This window comes from Cyprinus carpio, chromosome B19 (assembly GCF_018340385.1).
Source record: "Cyprinus carpio isolate SPL01 chromosome B19, ASM1834038v1, whole genome shotgun sequence".
Taxonomy (NCBI): domain Eukaryota; kingdom Metazoa; phylum Chordata; class Actinopteri; order Cypriniformes; family Cyprinidae; genus Cyprinus; species Cyprinus carpio.
The window spans coordinates 11,951,248-11,970,199 of NC_056615.1; the positions used below are offsets into that span (position 1 = coordinate 11,951,248).

General features: G+C 37.5%; 1 protein-coding gene across 2 annotated transcripts in view; it reads right to left on the minus strand.

Moving 5' to 3' along the window:
- The window catches only part of csmd2 (CUB and Sushi multiple domains 2), a 285,162-nt gene that overhangs the window by 20,622 nt on the left and 245,588 nt on the right, over positions 1-18,952 (minus strand). The window contains exons 47-54 of one of the 2 annotated variants that reach the window (XM_042745310.1): positions 12,404-12,592; positions 9,933-10,079; positions 6,042-6,230; positions 4,260-4,445; positions 3,786-3,980; positions 3,313-3,486; positions 3,040-3,213; positions 2,756-2,929 (exon numbers count right to left, since the gene is read on the minus strand). In XM_042745310.1, coding sequence (XP_042601244.1) covers positions 2,756-2,929; positions 3,040-3,213; positions 3,313-3,486; positions 3,786-3,980; positions 4,260-4,445; positions 6,042-6,230; positions 9,933-10,079; positions 12,404-12,592 — 1,428 coding nt within the window. Of the gene's footprint in view, positions 1-2,755; positions 2,930-3,039; positions 3,487-3,785; positions 3,981-4,259; positions 4,446-6,041; positions 6,231-9,932; positions 10,080-12,403; positions 12,593-18,952 lie in introns of both variants that reach the window. The other variant, XM_042745309.1, reaches the window with a different exon arrangement.

Consider the following 18,952-nt stretch of genomic DNA (forward strand, 5'->3'; position numbering starts at 1 on the left):
CGCAGATAAAGTGGGCGAGAGAAAGCGAGAAAGAAAGAAAGAAAGAAAGAAAGACAGAGAGAAAGAAGGTTACGATGAATACTCTTAAGAAGTACACTGCAATTCAAAGCTTTGGGCTTCTTTTTTCTTGTTTTCTCTGCAAGAACAGATTAAATGGATCAAAAATGAAAGCAACGATATTTCTAATAAATGCTTTTTTTTTTTTCTCTCCATAATAAAATTAAACACACAACTGTTTTCAACATTGATAATAATAATAAATGTTTCTTAAGCACCAAATCAGCATATTAGAATGATTCCTGAAGGATCATGTGACACTGAATAATATTTCATAATATTTTACTTGGTGAGCATACGGGACTTCTTTCAAAAACATTTTAAAAATGTACTGACACCAATTATTAAACAGTAGATTATGGCATAAAGTGCCTTAATTATTTAAGTCAGAACTGTTTTTTTTTTTTTTTTTTTTTTTTTGGTAAAATTAATTTTCGATTTCATTTAAAAGAGAACTTTGTGTACATTTCTGTCTTGGTGGCAGTAATTCATCAAATGGTTACAGCATGATGAAGATGTTATAAACAGGCATCTATCCAGATACATATAGCAATATATCCTCTGTTCAGTCCCAGTAAAATCTGCTTCCTCCTCCACAACAAGCCAATCTAAATGATGGGCAACTGTGGCATGCAAATCACATTCAGCACTCATTTTTGGCCTTGTTTATGCCATTAATTGATTTGAGCAATTTCTTTAGCGAATTGTATGAAATAAAAGACGCTGCCAGTGGGCACAGTTTATTTTTCCTGATATCCAACCAAACACTTTTCCCCACACAAAATGACAGAAAAAGACGATTTACAAAGAAGATTAAAGGCTTCTAAAAAAAAAACTTCTGTAAATATTTGAAACCACATAAACACAAACAGTTGCTTCATTAACGGCTGGCTGAGGACATGAACCGGGCTTAGAGAGAGGAGAGATGGAGACAGCGCTGGTGTGTTAGCTATGAGCCAAAAACCTTCAGAGAACGAGAGCACAGAAGCACAAAAGTGCATGATGAAGAACCTAAAACAGAAATCAGCAGTAATTTGTATTCGTTCACACACTGAAAGAAAACAAAATATACATTAAAGTGCAAGTGCAATTGAGCAAGCCAAGACAATAAGATGGGCCATCATGTTAAACTATGTTTTGTTCTTCAAGTACTTCAACTGATTCGAACAAATTCAGCTAAACACACTTCTTGCGACATTTTACGTGCAATTATGGGGAAACAGTGGAGCCAAATGAAGAGGACAGGCTTCCTTATTTGACTCCAGAGTGTTCCTTCTGCTGTTTCAGGCCAGCAACGTTCCCTTAAAATCTCTCCGTTAGGGACAGCTTGTCAACGGAATTAGACTTTCCAGGGTAGTAATGCATGCTAATGCCTTTAATAGCTCTTAGCAGAGCCAGCCAAGGCCATTTTCTAAGATGCAGCCATTTATAACTTAAATATACTAGCTTGATTTTCAACTAAAATGTTAATGGTTAAGTTAGAAATAAATACACAAATAAAATCAATAGAAAGAAAGAAAAGAGAAAAGAAAAAAAAAAAAACATAGGAAAACAATGTTTATTTGCGCTTGGCCATAATACAATATTAAAATTGATGCTCCTGCTGGCCAGTGGCAATTTTTGAGGAGAGGTGGTTCAATTATCTACAGATATGAGTCTTATCTGTGTGGTTTGGGAGGCCATTTTAGCAGATAGAAGCGGCTCACTCAGACACAAATTGGTGTTGATTAGCGGGGCTGTGCAGAGGCCTACTAAATTATTGATGCAGCTCCGAGCTCATAGCATTTTTTACCGGCTCCTTTTGTGCCATTAAACGGCCGTCTTCCCACGCTCAGTGCTAATGACGGACCATGATGGAGAGGAGACCGTGACTGATATGATCAGACCACTTCAACTTCCTCAGTCAGAGTAAACACACATTTATAATCTAAAGAGGGGATGGATGATGCAACTTCAAAGATTCAAATTAAGGTCATTCAGATCAATCAGAGTGATGCCATGCATTCATAACTTGTGTAATTGTTTCACTGTTTCCAGAAAATATTAAGCACACAACTGTTTTCAACACTGATGATAAGAAAAGTCAGCATATTAGAATGATTTTTGAAGGATTATGTGACACTGAAGACTGAGATTATTGCAGTTTACATTATATTTTAAACAGTAGTGCACTTTATGGCATATTTTGGCTTATTAATGTCAACTCCTAATGAAACATCTTGAATTGCACACAAAGATTTGCATAGCTTGTCATTGGCTGGATCTGTGCCAGTCATCTGTAACCACAACTAAAGTAGTTTTTGAGCAAGTAAAACATTGTTTGGTTAATTTTCACAGCAAAATTCAGTCATGTTAATAGGGATCCATACGACTGGGAATTTTGTGAGAGTGAACGATGTTTCTCAACAGGTGCTCATGCAAATATTCCACGGTGACCAACAGAAAGCTGCTTCTACAGTTGTATATATATATATGTTTTAATGAAAAGCATTACTTTCATTATTTAAATCCTTTAAATGCTGTTATTTCTCAGTTAAGAACCATTAGAACCCATACTCTTGTTCTACACCATGCTGAGTTATAGAGCAGATTTGAATAGAGCAGTCAAGTTATTTTAACATAACAGCACTATTCACATTTCCTTGTCAAGTAACACACATACAGTACACACTACGGATCCCCGCTGATGATAACTTACTTTTACACTTAGGCAGAGCGTTGCTCCACTGGCCGTTGGGCTGACAGTGAGACTTGATTGCACCCTGCAGAACATAACCAGGGTTGCAGGCGAAGCGCACAATGTCGTTCAGGTTAAACTGCATTCCCTGGGTCACACCATTAGCAGGGGTGCCTGGATGTCCACAGGTGATGGCTACAGAACATCAGAGCGACATATTAATATCCATTTACATGATTATTTTATTTCTCACAGGCATGCAACTGTCAAAAGACGTCATATCAGATCGCTTAAGCAACACTTACGGACACAGACGGGAGTCTTTCCGGACCATCGGTGGTCCTGCTCACAGATGCGAACAGACACGCCGATGAGTCTGAATCCAGGATTACACTGGTAAACGACACTGCCTCTGTAGTTGTAATTCTCTCCAATGATCTGGCCATTCACAATAGGCTCTGGTGTGCCACAGTGTCCAGCTGTTGAAGAAAAATATCGTAGATGCTCATTTGGAGAACATAAGGGTACATTTTCTCGAAATAATGATGGAGTCCCATAATGGAAGTAAAGAGACTCACCAAGACATTGGACCTCAGCTCCACTCCACAGGCCATTGGACATGCACTCTCTCACTCTGGAGCCCACCAGAGTATAACCCGTGTTACAGGAAAAAATGGCAGTCGCTCCGTACACGGTTAATGTTCCTATTTTATTCCCATTCGGAGGGGTTCCAAGGTCACCACAGGAAATGACTAGATAAAATCAGATGAAAAATGTATTAGTATTCTTTTTGAACTCTGAACAGAATTTCATTTTAAAGTCCTGAAATGGACCCCCCCCCCAACCTTTATTTGGTATTTAAATTGACTTGTAAATTATATCATGACATACTAGATCAGGGGTTTTCAATTAAAGTTTGAAAATCCATCCATCCATTCTCCAAACCACTTATTCTCTGTTAAGTCGCAGGTTTTCAAATAAATCCTAATTTGAAAGTACTGTGGTCTCAAAGCATATGTCTTAATGTCACTATAGCCAATACTGCACTCACTTTCACAGGACGGTCTCGGCTCAGGGTAATCCCAGGTGCCGTTAGCTTGGCAGCGGATGACCCTTTGACCCTTGTAGAAATATCCAGGGTCACAGGTCAGCATCATCATGGCCTCATATTTATTCTGCATGCCATAAATAAGCCTCCACCTCCCATGATCCACTGCGGAGTGGCCGATGTCAGGGCAGGTCACAGCTGGAGGGTCAAAGTTAGTAATACAAATTTGCTATTTGATTTCCATCCTTCCATCCATCCATCCATCCATCCATCCATTCATCCATCCATCCTATCTATCTTGTAGATTATTCTTTTGCAAAATTGTTCCATTGTTTAAACTAAATTCTGATTTCAAGATTAAATGTGGCCTAAGACTTTTCAAGTTAAAAAAGATCAAGATAATACACATTTGATCTTTTCTTTCATTTATCAAACTTATGTAAATAAGGACAGTGACTGTGGCATTCATGAACTCACGGACGCAGCGAGGGCGGGTCTCCATCGGACTCCACCTCCCAGACTCTTGACAAAGCGTTGACACCGGCTGAGCATTGGCCAATCGGAAACCAGGATTACAAGAAAATGAGACTCTAGAGTTTAGAGTGAAGTCCTGCCCGATGACAGTGCCATTCACTGGCACAAGGGGCATCCCACAGGAAACAACTGTGAAGGAGAGAAAGATTCTGACCTTAAAACACAGACTCAAGTATTTCCTCACAAAACCCCAAAGAAACTGGCTATTTCTTTTCGCCGTCACATTTCAAAGAAGACTCAGTGTAAACACACTCTGTGAACACACCAAAAGCAGCAATGCAACTGTGCAAACAAGCTTGCAGTGGTTCTGGGAAGGTAAACAAGAGCAGCTAGAAAGCAACGGGCACAAGCCAAGATGTAGATTACATCCGGACATGGACTAAGAACACAGTGAGAACGCCAACAATCCTGTACAGCCACCAGAGAGTCAGAGGGTACTGAACATAAACACAGTACAAACACAACAAGCTCTCTGGCCTCGACAGGTATTTGGGCACTTCAGCTATACGTAAATATAGAAATATCTCGGCATACATAGTAAAATATAAATCAACATTTATTAAAAAAGCAAATACTGTAGAAACAGAAACAAAAAATCTAAACAAACAAACAAACAAATAAAAATAGAAGCATCGTTTGTTTGCAGATGACACTTGGTTTGGTGTTTTGTCATTGAATGCAACATTAAACATTTATTTTAAAGTTGAAAGCAACTAACAAAAAACTAAAATAAATCAAATAATAATACAAAATAAAATAGTAAATTTAATAAATAGCAACGTTATTTTATTTTATAATCCAGTGCAATAACTTTTTTTTTTTTTTTGGGCTGCTTAAGTGTCTAAATAAATTTTGAGACCACTGTATGTGTCAAATCAGAACACCAACACCAGGATGACTTAAAAAAAAATGTAAAAGTTTGAACGCCCATAGATCTGCCTCCTCTACCATCTTAATTTGTCATTTAGCAACTACTTCTATCCAATGTGATTTACAGTACACTTACAGGGACGTTCCCTCTGGATCAACCCAAGGTTAAGTTTCTTTCTCAAGGCCACAACAGAGACGATTTCATGATTTTTAGAGTTCATGATTGGCCCCTCATTTATTTGAACCAACAAACTTCTGACGTTCAGCCGAGATCAGTAACGTTCTCTATAGTTTCAAAAGTCATTATAATGCCTCTTCTTTCAAAGGGCTGACACATAATGGATTTAATATCAAGCTATTCAACTTTCGGTCAATCATGAGCCAACTACTGTACGTTCCACGTTCCACTTGAATACAAAAAAACACCTTTCAGCGTGTTCAATAGAGATGTCACTGTGCCTAAGGCATCTCGCACTGTCCCTGTCAAAGAGAAATTCACCTCTCTCACAGGTGAGGCCTTTGTTAGCCAGGAAGTGGTGATAAAACGCAGCACTTCAGAGACTGCAAAACGGTAGACCCCATGGAGGCCCCTGCTTTAGTGGATGATAACTGCCTCTTTCTGAGGAGACTCTCCCGTCGGACAGCATATTAGCACTAGTCTCGCAGCTATGGCTCCTGGCTAACCCATTTATTGTGATGAGCAATTTGACAGATGCAGCCAAGCCCTAAACATTGATTGAATGCAGAATCAGCCACACCGGCGCAGGTCTTTCACAGAGAGAGTTCAGCGAGGAGAGGCGGATAATCGCCTCCAGACTTTGTCCAAGGTATTTCAGACAAGATTTTCAGACTCACCTTGACAAAGCGGCACTGGAGCATTCCATTGGTAGATGCCCTGCGGGGAGCGGGTGCAGGTGGCGGTGGTCTGGCCAATCAGGGTGAAGCCCCGGTCGCAACTGAAGCGCAAGGTACTGCCAAGTTTTGTGCCCGTCTGGCTATGCACCGAGCCATTCACAGGAGGGTCTGGGGTACTGCAGTATGCCGCTGTAGCACATACAAATGTAAACAAAGCCTAGAAGTCAAAAACACATCATTCTTTGAAACCTGTTGCTTATTGCGTTTCGATTCCTCTTCCTGTTTACTAGAAATAGCGGATATTAACTGATTAAAAAGATGCACAGTATTGAATTGCAGGAACTTGTGGAAGGTCATAAATGATGGATATGTATAAAAAAAAAAAAAAAGATTATTTTGTTAGTCTAAATTATAATTCAGAATACAACGGGAGTCATTATACAAAGATACGGTGTTTGGCATATGCAATCCAAGCCACATTCTCTTCTGTGGCACATAAGCATCTGAGATCAGTTCTTAGCAGGCTGTTCTCCTTGCAAACCAAACAAGAAAAATAATGACGGTAATGATACCGGCATAATATAAAAAAGGAGGTATGGAGGAAATTAGGAGGAAATGGGGCAGGAATGCAATTTGTCGCATTATTAATCGCTATGACCGCATTACAGGCCTATCTGTTTCACGAGTTCACATTTTCATATAATCCTTCAGTGCTACAGGTAAACAGGTTTGGCTAGCTGCCTGTAATGCAGGGACTTGAGGAAGTTGCCCCCCGGACTCTTTAATTAATGTAAGTTAATTAGTGTAAGATTAGTGGAGGTTTCCTGGAAAAGGCAGAGAGGCAGACTACTACAAATCATTTTCTTAAGTTTTTTTTTTTTTTGTTATAAAAGAAGCAAAGTTAACTTGCGAAGGCAAACTGCACAGAAAATTCATTCTAGATATATTCAAGATACAATTTGTTAAAGATAATGCAAAAATACTGATTAAGAAAATGATTTTCTGCAGTGCAAGCAGTCGCTTATGTATATGCCCTTGTGTTGGATTAGATGAACAAGCTCTTGCCGAACTTCCATTTAAATGCCATTAAAACAATTCTAATTTCAGTCCAACACAATGTCTAGCTATGATAATTTCCTTTCGGAGAGTGAGGGAGCACTCACACAGGAAACATTCTGGCATTGAAAACAGCTAGATGGCAATAAAAGGCAATAAAATGGAATAGAGCGGAAGGGTCTTGAGCCATTTTTTTTTTCAAAGCTGAACAGCTGTTAGCTATAGCTACATTAAAGTCATATTAAAAACTGTGCTGATGACACGAGACTACACAATAGTCAAAGATGTCCATCTGAAACATGTACATGGATCGACAATAAAAAAAAAAAGAAATAAAAAAAAAAAGACAGATAGAAAACAATGTGCCCCATGTATATAACCAAGAAAGATTTTTTGTTGTTGTTGTGGTTTTTAGTCTTACTGTGTTGTGGATTCAGTGTCATTTCTAATATTTCTAAATGTTAACATATATATAACAATACCTGCATATTATTTGATCAAAAAAAAAAAAAAAAAAAAAAACTTTAATGAAGTTCAAAAAGCACAGGAAGACTATTAACTTTATAAATGTACACTGTCAATTTTGATCAATTTAATGTGCCCTTGCTGAATAATAATAATAATAATAATAATAATAATAATAATAATAATAATAATAATAATAATAATAATAATAATAATAAATTAATTTCTTTCTGTTTTAAGAAAATGGATTAAAAATATATCAGTGTCACAAATTATGGTTCATAAAATCTACAAGCATAAAAAAAAAAAAAATCCTGTCTCAACTTTCCAGCAAACATCAACACAGGAAAGAAAACCGCACTCATCAAGTCATTTCATGGGAATTTAGCTCTTCACAGAAAATGTTAAAAGTAAACGCTAACCTACTGTAGGACAAAGAAAATAAATAAATAAAGATAACAGTAATGGAAGGGCAACCATCAAGTTTTACAAGGCACAAGTCTTTCTAATGCTCAAAACCACTGAGACAAAATGTTTCCAGCTTCTCATCCATTAGCCCTGAATGGAGATTATAGATAATGGACAAATTTGAAAGTTTACACATCATATAGCTGTTGTAAAACTTAGAAAAAACCAAAACCTGCACTAATGGTTTAAATGGCTTAGAGTGCGGTTTTAGAGCGGTTTTGTGTTGTGATAGAGCAGGTGCTGCCCTCTAAATGGCTAAAAAGACTATTGATTGTTGACCACAGAGGTCTAGCTGTAAGAGAAAAGCCTAAGTAGAAATTTAGCCTCCGTGCTCAAATACTTTATGCATCTGCGTCAACCATTCACGGTGCTGTTTCCTACCTGTCTATGACCCAAGAGCCCCAGCTTTGCATTTAATAAAGTTATGATACAAACAAACTTTCATGCTCCTTGGCCCTTGTTTTTAAATTACAAAGTTGATGCTGTCAATCCTCAACCTTTAACCTGCACGCTTTCTTCTTTTTACAAAGAAAGGTCTTCAAACTTCTCAAAGCCAGTCATTTAGCAAACCTCACACACACACACACACACACACACACACACACACACACACACACACACACACACACACACAAAGGTGATGGTGGGAAGAAAAGGTCAGGAAATAAAAAGAAAAATGAAGAGAGAAACAAAAGAGAGAGGGAGGCGGAGTGAAAGGACCCGCTACAGATGAACAAACAACATCCTGAGAAAAAAAAAGAATTAATAAAAAAAAAAACGGTACGAAGCTTTGAATCTGTCCCACCATCTGTTTTTGTCCCACCAAGGTATCGGTACAGAAGGGAAACCATATTGAGGAGGGAAACCTAGGTGTGCTGCCGCTGCTAACCCAGACTGTCACAGAGCCCTGTATCAAAAATCCATCATGCGAGGAGAGAGCAGAAAAAGCAAAACAAGCTGATGCTGAGAGAAAGGACCCTGATGAGCCAGACTAAGAGGTGATTAGTCATTCTTCTGTAAGGCTAATGATTAGGAGCATACGGAAACTTTTTCAATATTTAGGGGGTAATAACTCATTTAGAATTACGCCATTGCTCATGAAACAGCGCAATCAGGTCTTGATAGCTTGTGGCAGCGTTTCCTGCATAATTCTGTTTTTGCAGCAGGGAGTCGTAATTGGTCGTTTTTTGAATGCATCTCTTTAACTGTAAGTTGTCATAAACATTCAGGCAGTCGAGGAGTCATCTGATTTGTTAGATGTAGTCATTTGTAAGCCAAACCGATAACTCTTTTTGGCCGATTCTTTTGTTCATGACTCAAACTACACTAGTTACACTGTACGTTTGTTTTCACAAGCAGGTAGTGAAGACATAATAGTATTATTTCAAAGTACCTAGTCTTGTTTAAATGTAATCGTTTTCAAGATGCTTCAAGAAACCTTGCGTTTTCAATGCAAAGGGTGGTCACACCAAATGTTGATTTAATTCAGTTAATTGACAAATAAAATCTATTTATGACTATATTTGAAAACGCCCTAACTTTACTAACACTAACACAAGTGCCTAACTTTTCACAGTACTGTAGCATTGTAGGAAGATTTCCTCAAGTGTCTTGGAGACGTTGCCATTATTCATTTTGATTTGCATACAAAAATCTAATGACACACTACAGCAAAAGATAGAAGTAACTGGCTTAAACCATTTTATTTTTGGTGAAAATACTGGTGGCCTAAGACTTTTGCACAGTAGTAAATGTAAATGAAATAGACACTACACAGTATTGTGTGCATGTATTTGTAAATACATTTCTAATTCTAATTTAAATTGAAACAAATATCAATAAAGTGGCTTGGGGAAATCCAAATATAATCAGTGTGTTTTGATGATGTGTTTGAATACTCACCGGAGTAGCGGATACGAAAGCCCTTGTGGCTGGAGGTGTGATCGAAAGACCAGTGCAGGTAAACCTTGTTTGCAGTGCTAGCAATACTGAAGGGAGATGAATAGTTCCCACTCAGAGAAATGAGCAGTGGACTCTGTCTTGATGGACCTGCAGGACAAAGCAAAGCAAGTTCCCATGTATGTGATGCATCTCTGGTGCACAAGTATCAATTGTGAATTTAAAATGCATAAAATCTGATTTACTAAAAGTTGAAGTACATATTAACTTGAGAAACACCCACAAATTTTTTTTTAAATAAAAACAAATACAAAATAACCCACAACAATTGTTTTTGTTTATTATATAATTTAAATATTTTATTTCCATTTTTATTTAGAACTGAAAAAAAAGAAAAGAAAAAGAAATCTCTCCCTGTCACTATCAGCAGCCACATATCTTACAAACTTCAAATTGACATGTTTACCACCAGCAGTGATAACAGTGGTGTGTTTCTGTCACAACATAGCCTCTCCACCTCTCATGGTTAATGCTGAGTGACAGGGCATGTTCATAAACTTCACTGGCAGCACTTTCACATCAGCTGAACTCTGATTCTGTCCAGAGAGGTGTGTGTGTGTGTGTGTGTGTGTGTGTGTGTGTGTGTGTGTGTGTGTGTGTGTGTGAGAGAAAGGCCATTCCAGACATCATGTTAGCTTCTGGGCCAAGCTGCAGGGAGGTAAAGGGATCTGGTGTGATCTGGCTGGATTTGGCATGTTGTGAAAAGCAAAGTCTGCTTCGTAGCGCAATGGGAGTTGAAAGCGTAATCAGCATTGAGCATGCCAGCTCCCCTCAGGAGTAGCTTACACTGCTCCCAGATGACACGCAAATACACGCCAGCACAGCGCTTTATCAGCCTCAGAAAAAAGTGTGTAGCACAAAGTGATTCTGTGAGGCCCGGCTGTCATATACTGGACTCTCAGAAAAAAAGGTACAAAAAATTAAACTTTTATGAGAGTGTGTTTTTTTCTTCATGTCTTTCTCTATTTTTTAACAGTGTATGAACTTACTATATATGCCATATACATTTATTAGTAACTGATGTTTCCCAATATGCAACAGAACTGCAAGATTTTCATTATTTAGTAAATTATATTACTGGCTACTGTAATCTTTTTTTCAAATTGCAGAATTTTGAATTTTTTTATGGGTTGCATGGCTCAGCCATGGGCCACTTTAATGATGCTTAAAATGTGATGAGCCTCCATGTGTATAAGATGACCCTTCTGACCTGTAATCCACTTCCTGATCTCAGGCTAAATGGGATCACTTTGACCCCCGCAAAGCAACTGACCTAAGACTGGCCCTGAACAGACCTCTGTTGGCTAAAGTAATTTCCTTTGCCTTTTACAAAAGGTTTTCACTGTGTAAAAGCAAAGGTCATCCCTTTTGGCCTCTCTTCAACTGTCTATCTTGCTCAACACAGCAAGGTTACCCGTGAGGTGTATGTCAGTAATTGTCTTGGAAGGAAAAGAAAAAACAGCTCTTTGTGACCAAAAACCATGTCAGAACTAGTTTTGCTATGATGTTTGCACCTTGATTCAATCTTATCATAAAACTTTATTTTTATGGCATTAATATTGTTACAAAATATATACACAAAATATAACACCGTATAAACAAAACTGTTTTCAACATTTATAATATTAATAAATGTTTACTAAGCAGCATATCATCATATTAGGCATGCATACTTTTTTTTAAAAATTGTTTTATGAATTTCTACAGTATAGCTTTTAAACTTACATTTACATTTATTCTTTAGCAGACACTTTTATTCAAAGCGACTCACAAATGAGGACAATAGAAGCAATCAAAACTACAGTAACAAAAGAGCAATGAAATGCAAGTGCTATGACAAGTCTCGGTTAGCCCAACACACTACACCCAGCAAGGTTTTTTTAATATACAAATATATACACAACACACATCCATATATACACACACAAACACACACATACACACACAAAGAAAACAAGTAGAAATAATATAAAAAGAATATAGAAAGCTAGTGTATTTTTTTTAAGAACGAATAGAGAGTGCAAGTGATAGAGGGTTGTGTTTTTTTTTTTTTTAATATAAAAAAAAATAGTTAACATAAATTTAGAATAGAAAGTGCTAGAGTTAAGGCCAGTTTACACCAAGAATGTTATCTATAAAGATAGCTATAAAGATAATGTGTGTTTATTCTGGTGCATGTGCGTCTGCTGCTTTAAATTCTCGAGCTTGTTACAGCAGGATGGATTCTGATTGGCTGTCAATATTTTATTTGTACATCAGCTCAGGTCTCAGCTGCTCGGATTGTGTTGGGCAGGTCATTCCACCAGGAGGGAACAGTTAATGAAAAAGTAAACTGTAGTGTATATTATTTATGGAAGGATCGGCATGGTTCTTCATAAAAGATCCTTAGGAAAAGCTGTGATAAATCCACTCACCATCAAAGATCTCCAGCTCATCAAACTGTCTGCTGGTCTGGAAGTGTTCAATGGTGAAAGTGACATTGTAACCTGAATCCACCTTCACCACCCAGGAGCAGGACTCAAAGTGCGGCAGGCTGCTGCCCGGTGATTGACTCAGGATTATTCCCGTGGAGGCTGTCAATACCTCGTTCATAGGACAGGTAACTGTGAGAAAGACAGACAAGAGGTAGTTCAGCTCAATACATTATTACATACAAATTCCAGGAAACAAAAGCATTTTCTTTTGACTTTCCACAGCTATACATCAGCAATGGTAGCCGTGACGTAAAACGCTAAGACTTAGCTGTTAAAGACAGTATTCAATATGATGCTTCAGACGCAACAGAAAGTGTGCAGCCTATTGATCACCCAAAAATTCAAGGCCCAATACAGTCTTGCATGTACATGCCTTTGGTAAAGCACTTCAGCACCCCAGGCCAGTCTGTCATGACACTGGGAGGATTGATCACTGTTGTTCAAACAGCTGTAACGCTTGGCTCACCCCCTCAGTCTGCAGTTTCATCTCTCAGTCATTGATATTCCTCAGAGGCCCGCTGTGACATTTCCCCACACTTTTACCTTGAATTATCAGGCTTTATGCAGTGGCCCATCTTGGGCGCTTCTCTCAAATCTCGGAAGCCTGTCTCTTATTCTCTCTGCAGCTGTCGGAATACAAAGCAAGCATCCAAATACAAATCATAACATTAAAAGGATAAACCCTCATCTCTGACACAATTCTATTATTTTGTCTCATTTCTTCTGCATGACGTGGATGACATAGATGAGATGTCTCAAGCCGAACCCCGTATCAGACAGGGATTGTTGTTATCAAATATTTATGACACTTAGGTTTCGGATATGAAATATGGATTTTCTATTACTTGTCTTGCTAAATAAACACGCTGGTGTGAATACTTCACGATTGAGTTGAGATCTGAATGAGATTATCACGACGGAAGAATTGAGAATTTCTAACCTCACCGCTCACCTTTGCTTATCAGAATATTGATGGATGCAGCAAGCTAAAACCCTGTAAATAACATGACCCACAGTAAACAGTTTTGTTTCTATATTTGGCCTCTTTAATTGGTCTTTTAGTCAGTCGTTTAGCACCTTAATTGACTAACATTTAAGCCCACGGGTCTGTGGACTGATTAGGATGGACGTTAATCAAAGCAATAATTTCATGCATGCTGTGCACTGTCCGGCTTTACATGTCAAACCTGAGATAAGTTATTCTTATAATTACATTCCGGTTCACAGTCCAGTGAATTGCTCCGGTGACAATGATTAAATTATAAAAAAAGTTGCTTTGAGAATTGACGATGTAAATCACACGTGTGGTTTCTGGTTGAGATTGAGCTTAGAACTATAGAGAACTATAGAGCTTAGCTTGAGCTCGGCAGATATGCAGGGATGATACATTTGCTGCTTTGACACGTTTCCTTTACAAGGGTAAAATATAGAGGCTCTGGGACTGGCTACAGGGCTCGGAGGTGATATAAAATCTGAATGCGGTTTCATTGGAGGACAAACATTATCATGGATGCATATCGATGCCCGTTTGAGCCTATCATCACTGCATAAAGCCTAATGCGCTCAAGTAAAAAATACACCGCCAATAACCTACATCTGTGCATCCTGGAGCTCAAGCTCACAAATTACATTCTGTAAAGTGTGAGCGTGGGTGTTACAGATCTTTATTTGCTGCCGCATACTGCACTTTGAAAGCTGGCTGTTAACCTATAAAACAAACAAAGATGTACTGTAAAGCAACGAACTGATAGATATGACACGTCTTTTGTGAGCATGTTTAATATATCGTAACAGTTATAGGCCCTTGCTATATTCTTGATATTTACATTGTCTGTATATTTTTGTTTAAATCAGTTTATACTGCAAAACATAAAAAGAACTCTTGACATCTGTGCTGAGGGCTACATTATATATAATATACTGTATATTCTATGGAGAGGTGAAGCAGATATGACATTACATTAGAAATACTGTATATATATATATATATATATATATATATCAGTACTTTTTTTTGCTGGAAATTGAATCAGTTTAATGTTTTATGTACTTAGACGTATTGATTACTGGGTGATTTCAAATACCAAATATGATTCTAAATACTAAATATTTAATATTAAATAAATTAATTTTAATTTTAATAGTTTTTATACTTTATTGCTATATATTTATTTTAATAACATCACTGTCAGTAATGTTTTTAAAAAGTCTCATGCTGATCAGTGCTATATTTATTTGATATATATAATTATAAAGAATATAAAGAATACTATTGTGAAATAGTATTACAATTTAAAGTACCCTCCTTCAATTTGGATATATTTTATTCTGCAATTTATTCTGGTGATAGCAAAGCTGAATTTTTTGCATCATTACTCCAGTCTTCAGTGTCACATGATCTCTCAGAAAGCAGTCTAATATGCTGATTTGAAAATATTCATGCTCTGCTTTTAACCCATCCAAAGTGCACACACACAGCAGTGAACACACACACACCATGAACACACACCCGGAGCAGTGGGCAGCCAATGCTGCAGCACCCGGGGAGCAGCTGGGGGTTCGGTGCCTTGCTCAAGGGCACCTCAGTCGTGGTATTGCCGGCCCAAGACTCGAACACACAACCTTAGGGTTAGGAGTCAAATTCTCTAAAAACTAGGCCATGACTTCCCCCTTTATTATTTATATATAAATACACACATACATATGTTAATATTTTGTATATGCTGAATGAATTAATTAATGAATTAATCACCCCAAACTTTTGAATGGTGGTGTATGCATGCCATTAATGCAAAATGTAACACTTGGGTTAAAAGCAGACTAAAACATTGCAAAATAGCTGATATGCTGCACAAATATATTGTGCTAAAGCAGAATCTCTTCTGGCTGATGCATTCCTACCATCACACTGCCCAGCCCTAATTCCATTCTGCCTCAATAAAATAGCGGAATGCATGACCCTCTAGACAGCATCTCAGACAAAATCCTCATCATCCCAGGCCTTTCACTATGGCGGCAAACGGAAATTAACTCGCTCAGGTCGCCCTTATCCCCTAATCCACTTTGAAATGGACTGTCAAAGGCTGAATGTAAACAACAGTTTTGGTGGCAGATTCTGACAGAAGAGGAGAAGGCATGTCAAAACTCCTCCTCTAACAATGGCAGCTGAAGATTATCTACAGTACAAGACGGGCTGGCATCTAAAAAGGGATTTTCAACTTAAAATGTCACTCTTCATGACAATGAATTGCAAATATGGCCCCCACAGAAATATACATTCAGAAAATGGCAACATACAGCATTCATTTCATGATGTCAAAGAAAGGGATAAAAGTCACACTTAAATTGTCAATGTAGACTTGTATTCGGTTCACCACAGACAGTTGTCATATAATTGATCATTTGTTAAGCTCCGCCCACTTGGTTATTGTTGCTAGCTCAGACTGAATGTCCAATAAGAGTTAGGTCTCTTCAAAGACTGCAAATAATATTAATCAATACATATAATAACTAGTTAAAGTTAAAATGTTCTTGCCAATGTTTTGCATGTTCATTTCATACATAGTCTCACCCACGGCATGAACTTCGAGATTTCTTTAAATATTTGAAAGATGTGAAAAAATACCCCTTTTTTATTGTTTTGTTAATACCATATTTTTGGATCATTTATGTAAAATTATGTTAAAAACAATTCAAACATACAGATTCTCCACAGACTTTGAAAAGATCAAAAGCTTGTCTGATGAAACGAAGCAGTTGCGAAGGTCGATTATTAGGCAGAAACATCTGTAAGGGTCAGTTAAGGGCTATTCTGTCCAATTGCATGTCTAGTTGCTAGTGGACTTTATTATTCATAGGGAGTTATTAAATGACTGAAAATAACTTGAATGAGTAATGTTTTGAAACATCTGAAGCTGAAAAAATAAACATACACACATTTATTACATAAGTACTGACTGTCTGAAAATGAGGAAGAGCAGGATTTCAAAATGAATAAGAGATGTGGAGATATTTTCACCATTTGTTAGAATTCAGAAGATGAAAGGCGCAGAAGATAAACCAATTTTAATAGATTTATGTGTATGATGTGTGTTCATGGGAGTTTTCACATGCATTCAGTGATATATATAATACAAAAATATACCATATATAATACATAAACACATTAATATTTAATATAAATTCACAGAATTATGAATAAGAGGAAAATACTGCAAACAATTCTAAATTATTGAATAATATGAAAGAAAACAGCACTTAAATGCCATCAGGAGAAAAAATGCTTTGGGATTTTAATATCACCATGGTGACAGAAGGGTGGAATAACAAAATCAACATGCACGTGTGCATGCCATTCTGTGCGTCACTGATAAAAAGCATATTTTATTTAAGTATAAACACGGAAAGTCTAGAGAGTGTGTGTATGCTTACAGAAAAGTAAAGTAGTTACGTGTGAGGTTCTCCTACCCTTAATTTGCATAATGGCATGTGATACACTCTCAGCATTCACAGACCTATTTTCTTTCTCCGAATATGAGAGATACATAAACAAGAAAGTGAGGGGAACACTGAGAGAAAAAGGGAAGCAATGCAGCATAAGTGTTTTTAAATGGGACTGCCTTTATGATTGGCTTTGGCTAGACAGCTTGAACCAGGGTTATCATGAGCAGGAAACATAAAACATAAATAAATAAGTAAATAAATATCAAGCATCTTCTGCTCATCAAGCACTTGTCACTTAAACACAGGGCAGGATTTGAAGAGACTGGCATAAGACTATCATGTTTATCTCTGATTATGTCTGCAGAAGAAAAAGGAAGTTCTGGATTGGATTCTTTGCATCAGAGAAAGGTTGAAAGAAGTAAGGAGAGATATTTGATGGAAAGCAAGACATGGTATGATGTATTCAACAAGAGGATGTGACAGATCAGATGTCAGGTATTGTACAGAGTGAGAGAGCGAAAGAGAGAGAGAGAGAGAGAGAGAGAGAGAGAGAGAGAGAGAGAGAGAGATGAGGGGAAGCTGTGATTTAATAGCTGGGTGCACCTGCAGCCTGGATATCCTCTGCATCTCAATGAGCTTTGCGTTCCCTCTACCCATCACTGTCCTTACTCTCTACTCTTTCAATCCCTCAGTTTTTCTCTCCGTATGCTTGCTCACACTTTCACTTGTTTTTCAGGATCACAGAAAACAAATCCGTCCTTAAATCAAATATCAAAATCGTCAGTAGTCATTATATTAGGCCAATAATTACCATTAAATGTAATTATGCACAAGCCATTTTTACTCTTAATGTATGTGAATGTATTTAATGTAGTCTGTTTTTTTTGTTTTTGTTTTTTGAAGATGAAAGCATATCACAGCCTGTCCATGTAGACATTTGAACAAATCGTCTAGATCATACCACATGAAAAGAATTATTTAAAACACCATACAGTTTGATTGAATGCGTAGCCTTTGACGTCAACAACTTTAAAGACTATGAAAAGTTAAAAATATTTTGTCCTTGCTTTTGCCCCTTTATGGTACAGTGTAGCCATATGGCAACATATAATTTTCTTTTACTTTCTCGAACAAATTGCACTGTTGGAATTAAAAGGGCAGATTTAAAAGAACACAAACAATAAGCTGCTTTTTAAACCCACATGACATTTGATTTCCTGCTAAATACTGCAAAGTGCTCTATTAAAACACTTATTTTTTTTCTTTTTTTTTTTCAATTCTCATACTGGAGCTATTTTATGAAGAAAAAAAAAAACTTAAATATAAACCATTCTACCATTTGTACTATGAAATTTAAGCACATTTGTTTTGGTAACTAAACTTTACACAAGTAAATGGTCACATTTTGTCATTCATGTTTTTTTTATTGTCTTCCGTGTTGATCCTATCAGGACAGACCTGTTTCTCTCAACAAATGACTGATATAAAGTATAAGATCACTTTCTTCCTCCTCCTCCTGTCTCTCATTCCACCAGTCCCTCAGTCTTTCCTGTCTCTTTCCCTCTGTGGTGTTTGACGAGGCAGGCATACTTAATGTGACTGACAGCCAGAGGCAGCACCCTGACCAAATGGAGCGGGTGTCAGCTGGCTATGTTGGCCCTCAGTATAAGGGGCTTTTCATATAGCCGAAGCAATTAACTGTCGACACCTAATTAATGTTAGGATGAATTACAAAGCTTCAGAGAGAGCACTCCCACCATGAAGGTTGAGGAGGTACATCTTTGGGCCTGCTGTACTATATAAAAAAATCTAATTATGTGTCCTCCCTCTTCACACTGCCCCAAACCTCAGCCTCTGCCTGACATATGCTTAAGCTGGAAATGATAAAGCTTGTCTGTTTTCGTTTCTTCTTTTTCTAAAGGCCTTAATCAATTTCCGCTAAACAGCTGTACTGTAGCCCACACATTGCTTCCACTGAACAAACAGCCCAACTGCTTTTTATTTACATCATAGATGAGGCCAAACACAGGATGTGTGTCTTGATAT